The sequence below is a fragment of the Scyliorhinus canicula genome, chromosome 4 (genome assembly GCF_902713615.1).
Source record: "Scyliorhinus canicula chromosome 4, sScyCan1.1, whole genome shotgun sequence".
Taxonomy (NCBI): Eukaryota; Metazoa; Chordata; class Chondrichthyes; order Carcharhiniformes; family Scyliorhinidae; genus Scyliorhinus; species Scyliorhinus canicula.
Genome location: NC_052149.1, coordinates 190641874 through 190654651, shown reverse-complemented (window position 1 = coordinate 190654651; position 12778 = coordinate 190641874). Strand labels below are relative to the sequence as shown.

Here is a 12778-nt window from a genome sequence, read left to right as displayed (position 1 = left end):
ATGTGGAGTAGCAGAGGCATTTGTCGACTCAGGTTCGTAAGAAATTAAAAGCAGCACATCTAGTAAATAAGACCATTAAAAATTAATTGAATACTTGGTTTGATGAAAAGAGATAGAGAATATAAAAGTCAACAAGTAATGGTGAATCTATTTAAAACTTTAATAAAGGACCACAGTTGCTTTAGACCCCACATTATAGCAAAGAACATTCAGGCACCACACAGATTAGGTTTCTGCTTGGTATGAGGAAGTAGAAATATGAAGCAAGACTTAGAAATATTGGTTTGTTCCTATTAAAACAGAGGAAATTATGGACTTGTGTGAAATGGGAGGACGCAACAAAAATAAACAGATGATTCCAATGATTGTGGAATCTGGAACACGACAATAGAGACAGATATGAGCTTAAATGCAAGAGATTTAGCACAGAGACAAGATAAACTTGCTTAGAGTGGCAAAGTTATGGAATACATCACTGGAGTTGGTGATGAAGCAGATACCATATCAAACTTTTAAGCAAACTTTTAAGAATAGATCAGACTGAACAAAGATGAAAGAATATGGCAACAATGCAGGCACATGGGATTAGAACTGTGGTTTGTGTGGAGGATAAACAACAATGAGGACCAGTTGGGTCACATGGCTGTTGCTGCGTTTTAATTTCAAAGTAATTTTCAAAAGCAATGCTTATTTTATATAGTCTTAGGTGCAAAGCAATGCATATCATAATTTTCTTAATATTTGTTTATTTTTTACAAACTATCAATATAGCATAACTTCAATACATGGAATTGTAAAACTAATAGTAAAATCATTTCATTCTTGATCCTTTATTTCATTCATAAACTTGAATAAATCCCCTCAACCCAGAAAATATATAGATATACAATATGAACATGATAACTGCACATACGGGCAGCATGGTGGTACAGTGGTTAGCATTGCTGCCTACGATGCTGAGGACCCGGGTTCAAATCCCGGCTCTGGGTCACTGTCCGTGAGGAGTTTGCACATTCTCCCCGTGTCTGCGTGGGTTTCACCCCCACAACCCAAAAGATGTGCAGGATAGGTGGATTGGCCACGCTAAATTGCCCCATAATTGGAAAAAATAATTGGGTACTCTAAATTTATTTTAAAAAAATAAAAATAACTGCACATACCCTCAATGAACAAAAAAATTAAAGTGACAATTTGTAAAAGTCAGATAATCTAAAAACCATGAAGGTACAAAAAATGATCTTAGGTAGTTTTTTCTGTAGCTGTAAATATTGCACAAAAGTACAGATTCATTCTACACAGCTCGTGTAAACATCAGTTCCCTTTCCACTTTTAAACCAAGACAGCTATACAAATGGGATGTAGATTCTCCATTGTTAGGATATAAAGGATGAGGTATTTAGAAATGTATTCCTTCTATGTATAACATTATATAGGTTTAAAATCAAATATGTAATATATGCATAACCTAAATCACTGCACGTGTCCCAATTAGATAACTTCATTTAGTTACAGCTTTCACATTTCCTAAGAAGAAAACAAACTGAAAGGGATTATAAAAGATTGGTCAGAACGCCAATCTTCAAATGCTTGCAGTCCTCATTCTACAGTGACAGACTTGGCCAGGTTTCGAGGAAAGTCAACCTAAAAGAAGAAATTACATTTTGTTAATGGACACTTACAGTAAAAATATAGTTTCTTCAGATAGGGGAGATAACAAAATTGATGGCTGGGAGGTTTGCTCGAGTTACTCGGGATGATTTAAACCAGTATGGCAGTGGTGTGGGAATCAGAGCATTAACTTAGACGGTGTAATAACTGAAGGGGAAATAGAGAACAAAAATAAGAGAACAACATCACCCTGTCTGTTCAAACGCAGTGGTTTGAAGTGTATTTGTTTCAACGCCAGAGGTATAGCATGTAAGGCAGATGAACTTAAGAGCACTGATTAGTACTTGGAACTATGATGTTGTGGTTATCAGAGAAACATGGTTGAAGGAAGGACAGGATTGGCAGCTGAATGTTGGGAGGATATAGATGCTTCAGGAGAGATAGAGGGAGATGTAAAAGTGCTGTGGGAGTAGCATTACTGATTAAAGAAAATATTATAGCCGCACTGCGGGAGGACATCTCGGAGGGCTCAATGAGTCAATCTGGGTAGAGCTCAGGAACAAGGCGGCGGCAATCACAATGTTTGGTATTTATTGCAGCCCCCCCCCCCCCCCCCCCCCCCCCCCCAACTGCCAGCGAGAGATAAAGGAGAGATTTTGGATAGGGGCAAAAGTAACTGGGTTGTTATGGTAGGGGATTTTAACTTGCCCTTTATTGACTGGGACTCACTTAGTATTAGAGGCTTGGATGGGGCAGAGTTTGGAAGGTGTATCCAGGAGCGATTCTTAATACAATATGTAGATAGTCCATCTAGGGAAGGGGCAGTACTGGAACTGGTATTGGGGAATGAGCCTGAACAGGTGGTTGAGGTTTCAGATGGGAAACATTTTGGGAGTAGTGACCACAATTCCGTAAGTATTAGGGTACTTCTGGACAGGGGTGAGGGTAACCCTTGAGTTAAGGTGCTGTACTGGGGAAAGGCAAATTATGATAACATTACACAGGAATTGAAGAATTTAGATTGGGTGTGGCTGTTGGAGGGTAAATCAACATCACACATGTGGGAGTCTTTCAAGCAACAGTTGATTAGGATTTAGGAAAGTTCTTGAGAGAACAAAGGATAAGTATAGGAAATTTAAGGAGCCTTGGATAAGGTGGGATATTGTCAACCTTACCAAAAATAAAAAGGAGGCTTTTGTATGGTTAAAATGGTTGGGGACAGCCAAAACCCTTGAGGAGTATAAAGAAAGCGGGAAATTAGGAGGGCTAGCAGGGGTCATGAAAAGTCCTTGGCAAGTAGGATTAAGGTGAATCCCAAAGTTTTTTATTCATGTGTAAAAAGCAAGAGGGTGGCCAGGGAAAGGATTGGACCACTTAATGACAGTGGGGGGAATCTATGTGTTGAGCCAGAGGAAATGGGCAAGTACTAAATGAGTGCTTTGCATCAGTGTTCATCAAAGAAAAGGACTTTGTGGAAGGTGTGCAGATAGTCTGGGTCATGTTGACATCAAAAAGGAGGTGGTACTGGGTGCTTTAAAAGACATTAAGGTAGATAAGTCTCCTGGGCCTGATGGAATTTACCCCAGAATACCGAGGGAAGCAAGGGAGGAAATTGCTGTGGCCTTGACTGACATCTTTGTATCCTAATTGGCTACAGGTGAGGTCCCAGAGGACTGGAGAATAGCTAATGTGGTACCGGTGTTTAGGAAAGGTAGCAGGGATAATCCAGGAAACTATAGGCCATTGTCCCTCAGGTCGGTAGTAGGTCAATTATTGGAGAGAATTCTCAGGGACAGCAAAACTCTTAGGAATATAGAAACTGAGAGAGATCTGGGCATACAGCTCAACACAAATGAACAAGATGGTCAAGAAAACATATGGAATGGTTGCCTTCATTGGACGGGGCATTGAGTATAAAAATTGGCAAGTCATGCTACAGTTGTATAGAACCTTGGTAAGCCACACTTGGAATAATGCGCACAATTCTGGTCGCTACACCATCAGAAGGAAATGGAGGCTTTGGAGAGGGTGCAGAGGAGGTTTGCCAGGATGTTTCCTGGTCTGGAGGGTTTTAGCTATGCGGAGAGGCTGAACAGACTCGGAATGTGTTCATTTGAACAACAGAGGTTAAGGGGCGACCTGAAAAGAGGTCTACAAGATTATGAGGGGCATGGATAGAGTAGATGGGCAGGCACTCTCCCAGGGTGAAGGGGTTGGTCACTAGAGGACATAGATTTAAGATCCGCAGGGCAAAGTTTTGAGGAGATGTGCGAGGCAGGTTTAAAACATTTTTTTTACACAGAAGGTAGTTTACACAGAACACTTCGTCAATGTTTCCCACCCTACCTCCTCCTCTAACCAAAAAAACCACGGTTGTTGGGAAGCGGGAGCAGGGGCCTGTCGTGAAGGTGAGTGAGTGCCTTTAAATTTGCTTACCGTTCAGCGGAAGCAGGGTTTGAGGGAATATCAGGTAAACTCTTGCTTTCTTTTTCTTTTTCTTGTTTTTTTTTAAATCTAGAGGTGATGTCAGGGAAGGCAGTACAATGCTCCTCCTGCAGAATGTTTGAGGTGAGGGACGCCGTCAGTGTCCCTGCTGATTTCATCTGTGGGAAGTGCACCCAACTCCAGCTCCTCAAAAACCGTGTTAGGGACCTGGAGCTTGAGCTGGATGAACTTCGGATCATTCGGGAGGCAGAGGGGGTCATAGATAGGAGCTTCAGGGAAGTAGTTACACCAAAGACTGGAGATAGATGGGTAACTGTAAGAGGGACTGGGAAGAAGCAGTCAGTGCAGGGACCCCCTGCGGTCGTTCCCCTGAGTAACAAGTATACCGTTTTGGATACTTGTGGGGGGGACGACTTACCAGGGGTAAGCCATGGGGTACGGGCCTCTGGCACGGAGTCTGTCCCTGTTGCTCAGAAGGGAAGGGGGGAAAGGAGTAGAACATTAGTAATTGGGGACTCAATAGTCAGGGGCACAGATAGGAGATTTTGTGGGAGCGAGAGAGACTCACGTTTGGTATGTTGCCTCCCAGGTGCAAGGGTAAGTGATGTCTCGGATCGTGTTTTCCGGGTCCTTAAGGGGGAGGGGGAGCAGCCCCAAGTCGTAGTCCACATTGGCACTAACGACATAGGTAGGAAAGGGGACAAGGATGTCAGGCAGGCCTTTAGGGAGCTAGGATGGAAGCTCAGAGCGAGAACAAACAGAGTTGTTATCTCTGGGTTGTTGCCCGTGCCACGTGATAGTGAGATGAGGAATAGGGAGAGAGAGCAATTAAACACGTGGCTCCAGGGATGGTGCAGGCGGGAGGGATTCAGATTTCTGGATAACTGGGGCTCTTTCTGGGGAAGGTGGGACCTCTATAGACAGGATGGTCTACATCTGAACCTGAGGGGCACCAATATCCTGGGGGGGGGGGGGGGGAGATTTGTTAGTGCTCTTTGGGGGGGTTTAAACTAATTCAGCAGGGGCATGGGAACCTGGATTGTAGTTTTGGGGTACGGGAGATTGAGAGTATAGAGGTCAGGAGCACAGATTTGACTTCGCAGGAGGGTGCCAGTGTTCAGGTAGGTGGTTTGAAGTGTGTCTACTTCAATGCCAGGAGTATACGAAATAAGGTAGGGGAACTGGCAGCATGGGTTGGTACCTGGGACTTCGATGTTGTGGCCATTTCAGAGACATGGATAGAGCAGGGACAGGAATGGTTGTTGCAGGTTCCGGGGTTTAGGTGTTTTAGTAAGCTCAGAAAAGGGGGCAAAAGAGGGGGAGGTGTGGCGTTGCTAGTCAAGCACAGTATTACGGTGGCGGAAAGGATGCTAGATGGGGACTCTTCTTCCGAGGTTGTATGGGCTGAGGTTAGAAACAGAAAAGGAGAGGTCACCCTGTTGGGAGTTTTCTATAGGCCACCTAATAGTTCTAGGGATGTAGAGGACAGGATGGCGAAGATGATTCTGGAAAAGAGCGAAAGTAACAAGGTAGTTGTTATGGGAGACTTTAACTTTCCAAATATTGACTGGAAAAGATATAGTTCGAGTACATTAGATGGGTCGTTCTTTGTACAATGTGTGCAGGAGGGTTTCCTGACACAATATGTTGACAGGCCAACAAGAGGCGAGGCCACATTGAATTTGGTTTTGGGTAATGAACCAGGCCAGGTGTTAGATCTGGAGGTAGGTGAGCACTTTGGAAACAGTGACCACAATTCGGTGACCTTTACGTTAGTGATGGAAAGGGATAAGTATACCCCGCAGGGCAAGAGTTATAGCTGGGGGAAGGGCAATTATGATGCCATTAGACATGACTTAGGATGTGTAGGTTGGAGAAGTAGGCTGCAAGGGTTGGGCACACTGGATATGTGGAGCTTGTTCAAGGAACAGCTATTGCATGTTCTTGATAAGTACGTACCAGTCAGGCAGGGAGGAAGGGGTCGAGCGAGGGAACCGTGGTTTACCAAAGAAGTGGAATCTCTTGTTAAGAGGAAGAAGGAGGCCTATGTGAAGATGAGGCGTGAAGTTTCAGTTGGGGCGCTTGATAGTTACAAGGAAGCGAGGAAGGATCTAAAGAGAGAGCTAAGACGAGCAAGGAGGGGACATGAGAAGTCTTTGGCAGGTAGAATCAAGGAAAACCCAAAAGCTTTCTATAGGTATGTCAGGAATAAAAGAATGACTAGGGTAAGAGTAGGGCCAGTCAAGGACAGTGGTGGGAAGTTGTGTGTGGAGGCTGAGGAGATAAGCGAGATACTAAATGAATACTTTTCGTCAGTATTCACTCAGGAAAAAGATAATATTGTGGAGGAGAATGCGGAGACCCAGGCTATTAGAATAGATAGCATTGAGGTGCGTAGGGAAGAAGTGTTGGCAATTCTGGACAAGGTGAAAATAGATAAGTCCCCGGGGCCTGATGGGATTTATCCTAGGATTCTCTGGGAAGCCAGGGAAGAGATTGCTGAGCCTTTGGCTTTGATTTTTCTGTCATCATTGTCTACAGGAATAGTGCCAGAGGACTGGAGGATAGCAAATGTGGTCCCTTTGTTCAAGAAGGGGAGTAGAGATAACCCCGGTAACTATAGGCCGGTGAGCCTAACATCTGTGGTGGGTAAAGTCTTGGAGAGGATTATAAAAGATACCATTTATAATCATCTAGATAGGAATAATATGATTAGGGATAGTCAGCATGGTTTTGTGAAGGGTAGGTCATGCCTCACAAACCTTATCGAGTTCTTTGAGAAGGTGGCTGAACAGGTTGACGAGGGTAGAGCAGTTGATGTGGTGTATATGGATTTCAGTAAAGCGTTTGATAAGGTTCCCCACGGTCGGCTATTGCAGAAAATACGGAGGCTGGGGATTGAGGGTGATTTAGAGATGTGGATCAGAAATTGGCTAGTTGAAAGAAGACAGAGAGTGGTAGTTGATGGGAAATGTTCAGAATGGAGTTCAGTTACGAGTGGCGTACCACAAGGATCTGTTCTGGGGCCGTTGCTGTTTGTCATTTTTATAAATGACCTAGAGGAGGGCGCAGAAGGATGGGTGAGTAAATTTGCAGACGACACTAAAGTCGGTGGAGTTGTAGACCGTGCGGAAGGATGTTGCAGGTTACAGAGGGACATAGATAAGCTGCAGAGCTGGGCTGAGAGGTGGCAAATGAAGTTTAATGTGGAGAAGTGTGAGGTGATTCACTTTGGAAAGAATAACAGGAATGCGGAATATTTGGCTAAGGGTAAAATTCTTGGTAGTGTGGATGAGCAGAGGGATCTCGGTGTCCATGTACATAGATCCCTGAAAGTTGCCACCCAGGTTGATAGGGTTGTGAAGAAGGCCTATGGTGTGTTGGCCTTTATTGGTAAAGGGATTGAGTTCCGGAGCCATGAGGTCATGTTGCAGTTGTACAAAACTCTAGTACGGCCGCATTTGGAGTATTGCGTACAGTTCTGGTCACCTCATTATAGGAAGGACGTGGAAGCTTTGGAACGGGTGCAAAGGAGATTTACCAGGATGTTGCCTGGTATGGAGGGAAAATCTTTAGGAAAGGCTGATGGACTTGAGGTTGTTTTCGTTAGAGAGAAGAAGGTTAAGAGGTGACTTAATAGAGGCATACAAAATGATCAGAGGGTTAGATAGGGTGGACAGCGAGAGCCTTCTCCCGCGGATGGAGGTGGCTAGCACGAGGGGACATAGCCTTAAATTGAGGGGTAATAGATATAGGACAGAGGTCAGAGGTGGGTTTTTTACGCAAAGAGTGGTGAGGCCGTGGAATGCCCTACCTGCAACAGTAGTGAACTCGCCAACATTGAGGGCATTTAAAAGTTTATTGGATAAGCATATGGATGATAAGGGCATAGTGTAGGTTAGATGGCCTTTAGTTTTTTTCCATGTCGGTGCAACATCGAGGGCCGAAGGGCCTGTACTGCGCTGTATCGTTCTATGTTCTATGTAGTGAGTGCCTGGAATGCACTGCCACGGGAGGTTGTGGAAGCAGATACATTAATGGCGTTCAAAAGGCATCTCAACAAATACACGGATAGGATGGGTACAGAGGAATGTGGCACTAGGAAGTGCTGAGGGTTATGGTCAAGGGTAGTATCATGACCGGTACAGGCTTGGAGGGCCGAAGGGCCTGTTGCTGTGCTGTATTGCTCTTTGAAGCTGATGCTGAAGACAAAAAGATTCCCTTCTTAACAGCACTGTGGGTGTACCTACACCACTTGGACTGCAGCAGTTCAAGAAGACAGCTCACCATCACCTTCTCAAGGGCTATCAGGGTATGGCAATAAATTCTGCCCTAGCCCATATCCCATGAAAAAATATAATTAAAAAATCAGTTTCATCAAGCCATTCACCAAATAAACAGGGTTACACCCAGCTGAAGAGGCAGCATGAAGATTAAATTCTCTACTGGTGGCAGCGCAGCACAGTGAGTAGCACTGTTGCTTCACAGCACCAGGGACCTTCGTTCGATTCTCGGCTTGGGTCACCGTCTGTGCGGACTCTGCACATTCTCCCCGTGTCTGCTTGGGTTTCCTCTGGGTGCTCCAGTTTCCTCCCACAAGTTCCGAAAGAGAGCTTGTTCGGTGAATTGGGCATTCTGAATTCTCCCTCTGTGTACCCAAACAGGCGACTGAGTGTGGCGACTAGGGACTTTTCACAGTAACTTCATTGCAATGTTAATGTAAGCCTACGTGTGACGCTTATAGAGATTATTATTATAATTCTACTAGTTGTCCAGCTAAGCCAATCTATCAGTTAGGATAATCAATGGAGCTTTTAGCTCAGAAAATCCCAGTAATATTCCTGTACATGTAAGGAAGTTCCTGAGCATAAGATAATAAAATCCCCGTGGATGGTCAGAGAAAAACAAGTGACAAGGGAAAGACAGACAGAAAAAGAGAGAGGCAAAGAGAAACATTATACAAGGACATTATAATGTTCTTTTTTTATATTGTATTGTCTTTAATGCATAATAGAAGATTTGCTTTTGCTATAACCCCATGACAAGTCATGAACCTTTAGTGGTTCATTAACTGAGACACCGGCTCAACAGGTTATTGAGAACGCAGCATGATGTACAGCATGATTTACAGCGGCCCACCCGGCGATTCTCCGGGCCCCAATCGACCGAGCGGTAGTCCATTATTGGCCAGTCCCTCCGGCGTGGGTTACTCAGGTCCCACACGGTGGGACCTGGCAGGTGAGTATGCGGGGGCGGTCCTTGGGGGGATGGGGTGGGGCACGGTGGTCTGGCCCCCGATTGGGGCCCACCGTTCTGCGGGCTGGCTTGTTCCGTGGGGGCACTTCTTTCTTCCGCGCTGGGCCCCTGTAGGGTTCCGCCATATTGCCCAGGGGCTGGTGCGGAGAAGAGTACCTTCCGCGCATGCGCCAAAATACACCGGCCGTTCCGCACATGCGTGCGATCACGCCGGCTGTTCCGCGCGTGCGCAAACTCGCGCTGGCCCTTTGGCGTCGGCTGTAGTGGTGCCAACCCCTCCGGCGTCCACCTAGCCCCCTAGATAGGTGAGAATTCCTCACCTTAGGGGTCCGTTGACGCCAGAGTCGTTGGAGCCGGTTTTCCTGCCCGTATGGGGAATTAGTCTTGGAGAAGGGAGAATCCCGGCCCCTGTTGAGAATCGCGAAATCCCCTTTCTCCAGAAAATCCACTCATGGACCCATTATTATCTCTAGTTTCAAGTAAAGCTTAGTTTATACTTAAGTTGCAAGTTTGTATCAGAATGGTACTTTTGAGAATTTATGGATATTTTCACTTCAGGATTAAGAATTGTGTTATACAGACATCCAGTGGTGGCCATGGAGGGAGTGGTCGCATATTTGGCAGCTCCCGCTCATGGTGGTCTTTTTGTGGCCATTATGCCAGTTTGGAGCAGGAATTATGGAGGAAAAACGTGTAGAAGTGAGAGCAGAAGAGAGTGACCCCTAGTTTATGGAGCTGTGGACCAGAAGTGCCCGAAAAAAAGCAAACTAGTTGGTTGAGGAGAGTGAGTATCGGACAACGCACGCGAAGATGGCGGATGGGCTGATCTGGCCCTGCCAGCTCAGTGGTCAGCAGCGCCGGCCCTAGGGTTGCTGGCGCCCCGGGCAAGCTGAACTTCAGCGCCCTTCGGGGGGGGGGGGGGCCAGGGCGGGGCGAAGGGGGGGCAAGGGCGAGCGAGGGGGGGGCGAGGGCGAGCAGGGCCGGACGGAGGAGGGGGGGCGGCCGGAGGGGGGGGGGGGGGGGGGGGGGCGGCGGAGGGGGCCGCCCTGGGGGAGGGGGGGCGGAGGGGGCCGCCCTGGGGGAGGGCGGCCACCGCGCATGCGCTGGTTGGCACCGGCCCAACTGCGCATGCGCGGGACCTGAGTCTGGCGCCCCCGGGCGACTGCCCGAGTTGCCGGTACCTTGGGCCGGCCCTGGTGGTCAGTGGACCAGTTGGTGAGCTTCCTGAACGAGAAGTTCACCCAGCAGCGGAAGGGAACTTTGGAGGACCTGGCCCGGCTGTGGACTCGATCAAGGCGGTGGTTGACCGTGTGGAGACAAGACTGGAAGCCCAGGGACAGGCGATCCAGAGGTTGGAGGAGCGGGCGGGGGAGCATGAGGAACAGTCCACCTCGATGGCATCAGAGATGGGACTGATGCGAGACCAGCAGAAGCAACTTCTGGAGAAAGTGGAGGACATGGAGAACTGTTCTCGTAGGCAGAACATCTGATCGTGGGCTTGCCAGACGGGAGGGAAGGAACAGATGCGGGTGCGTATGTTGGGAAGATGCTGGAGAAGGTGCTTTTGACTGGCTATTGGAGGTGGATCGAGCCCACAGGATGCTGATGTGTAAGCCCCAGGGGGGAGAGCTGCTGAGGGCAATGGTGGTACGATTGCATCGGTTCCTGGATAAGGAACATATCATGAGGTGGACCAGGCAGATGAGGCGATGCACCTGGAAAGGCATCGAGATTCGTGTGCATCAGGGCCTGGGGCGCAGAGCTGGCGAAGAGGAGGGCGAGCTTTAATAAGGTCAAGTCGGTCCTGTACAAGAAGGGCGTTAAGTTTGGTCTACTGTATCCGGCTTGCCTATAGGTGGCCTATGGGAGTCGGGAGCTGTACCGTCTTGGCGGAGGAGGCAGTGGACGTCATGAAGGAGAATGGACTGGCAGGAGAAGCAGGTCCTTGAAATTTGATGGAATGCATGAAAACTGGAGTGCATGAATTGTACTGTGAAAAACTTTGGGTTTTGGTGTTTGGGTTTCCTTCGTTTTTTCTGTTCCGTTTGGGATTCGGCTGGTTTACAGTTCTTTGTTTAGGGCTGAGGGGTGGGTCTCTGTTCAGGCCTTGGGAGCGATTGTTTGTTTGTTGTTACTTCTTGCCTTTGTGTTGACTGTTTGCACTAACAGTGGGGGGAGGGCAATCAGTGGGGGGTAGGATACTAGGCGCCATGGGCGGGGGCTGCCAGGCTAGCTGGGCGGGCTAGTTCACGGAAGCAAAGTGGGGGGTGAGCTGAAGATCGATGTTGGGGGGGGGCATTATATTGCTGATGGGGAGGGGACTTTCAAAGCAGAGGAGGAGGTGGGTTCGTGACGGTAGATTCCCGAGGGCAGGCCACGGGAGGTGCAGGACATGGGTCGCAGACTGGCCTAGGAGGTGGTTATGGTTGATTGGCAGGGGAGGGGGCAGGGTGCCACCAGACCAGACTGGTCACGTGGAAAGTTCGGTTAGACTTTAATACGAGGGGGGTGGCAATCTTGGTTAATAAGCAGGTGGCATTCGAAGTGGGGAATATAGAAGCGGACCCAGGGGGTAGATATGTTATGGTTAGTGGGAAGCTGGAGGGAATGGTTGTGGTATTGGTAAATATATATGTCCCGAACTGGGATGATGTTGAGTTTGTGAAACGGGTACCGGGGAAGATCCCACACCTAGATTCACATCGACTGATTATGGTGGGGGAGATTTGGATTGGATTGGATTTGTTTATTGTCACGTGTACCGAGGTACAGTGAAAAGTATTTTTCTGCAAGCAGCTCAACAGATCATTCAGTACATGGGAAGAAAAGGGAATTAAACAAAATTCAAGAAAATACATAATAGGGCAACACAAGATATACAATGTAACTACATAAGCATTGGCATCGGATGAACGAGTATAAGTTAAGTAAAAAGTGGATCTGTTGGGGAGAGCTTGCAGAGAGTCACCTCGCTCCGGCGCCATCTTGAAATATCAATATGGTCCTGGATCCAAGGTTGGACCAGTCGAGTTCTAAGTCTGGGAAAGTATCAGCTATGGCAAAGGAGCGCCGGGGGTTCTTGGAGCGCATTGGGGCAGGGGGGGGGGGGGTCGATCCGTAGAGATTTGGGAGGCCGAGGAGTAAGGAATACTCGTTCTACTCCCATGTGCATAAGGTGTATTCCTGGATAGACTTTTTTGTTATGGATAAGACGCTGCTGGCTGAGGTGCTAGATGCTGAATATTCAGCAATAGTGGTGTCAGACCATGCCCCGCACTGGGTGGATTTGCAAATTAACAAAAGAAAGGCCCAGCGCCCGTAATGGAGGTTGGATGTGGGGCTGCTAGCGGAGGAGGTGGTGTGTGAGCAGGTGAGGGAGGCCATTCTGGAATATACAAGGATCAATGACACGGGTGAGGTTTCGGCGGGGGTGATTTGGGAGGCACTGAAGGCGGTTATCAGGGGGGAA

At 47.6% G+C, this 12778-nt stretch overlaps 1 protein-coding gene across 5 annotated transcripts in view; it reads right to left on the bottom strand.

The window, feature by feature from the left end:
* Nucleotides 1-1034: 1034 nt before the first annotated feature.
* The window catches only part of LOC119965249 (glutamine--fructose-6-phosphate aminotransferase [isomerizing] 2-like), a 206590-nt gene continuing 194846 nt past the window's right edge, over nucleotides 1035-12778 (bottom strand). For all 5 annotated transcript variants that reach the window (XM_038795735.1, XM_038795736.1, XM_038795737.1 and 2 more), the window contains one exon: nucleotides 1035-1641. In XM_038795735.1, coding sequence (XP_038651663.1) covers nucleotides 1597-1641 — 45 coding nt within the window. In that variant the 3' untranslated portion in view covers nucleotides 1035-1596. The remainder of the gene's footprint in view (nucleotides 1642-12778) is intronic.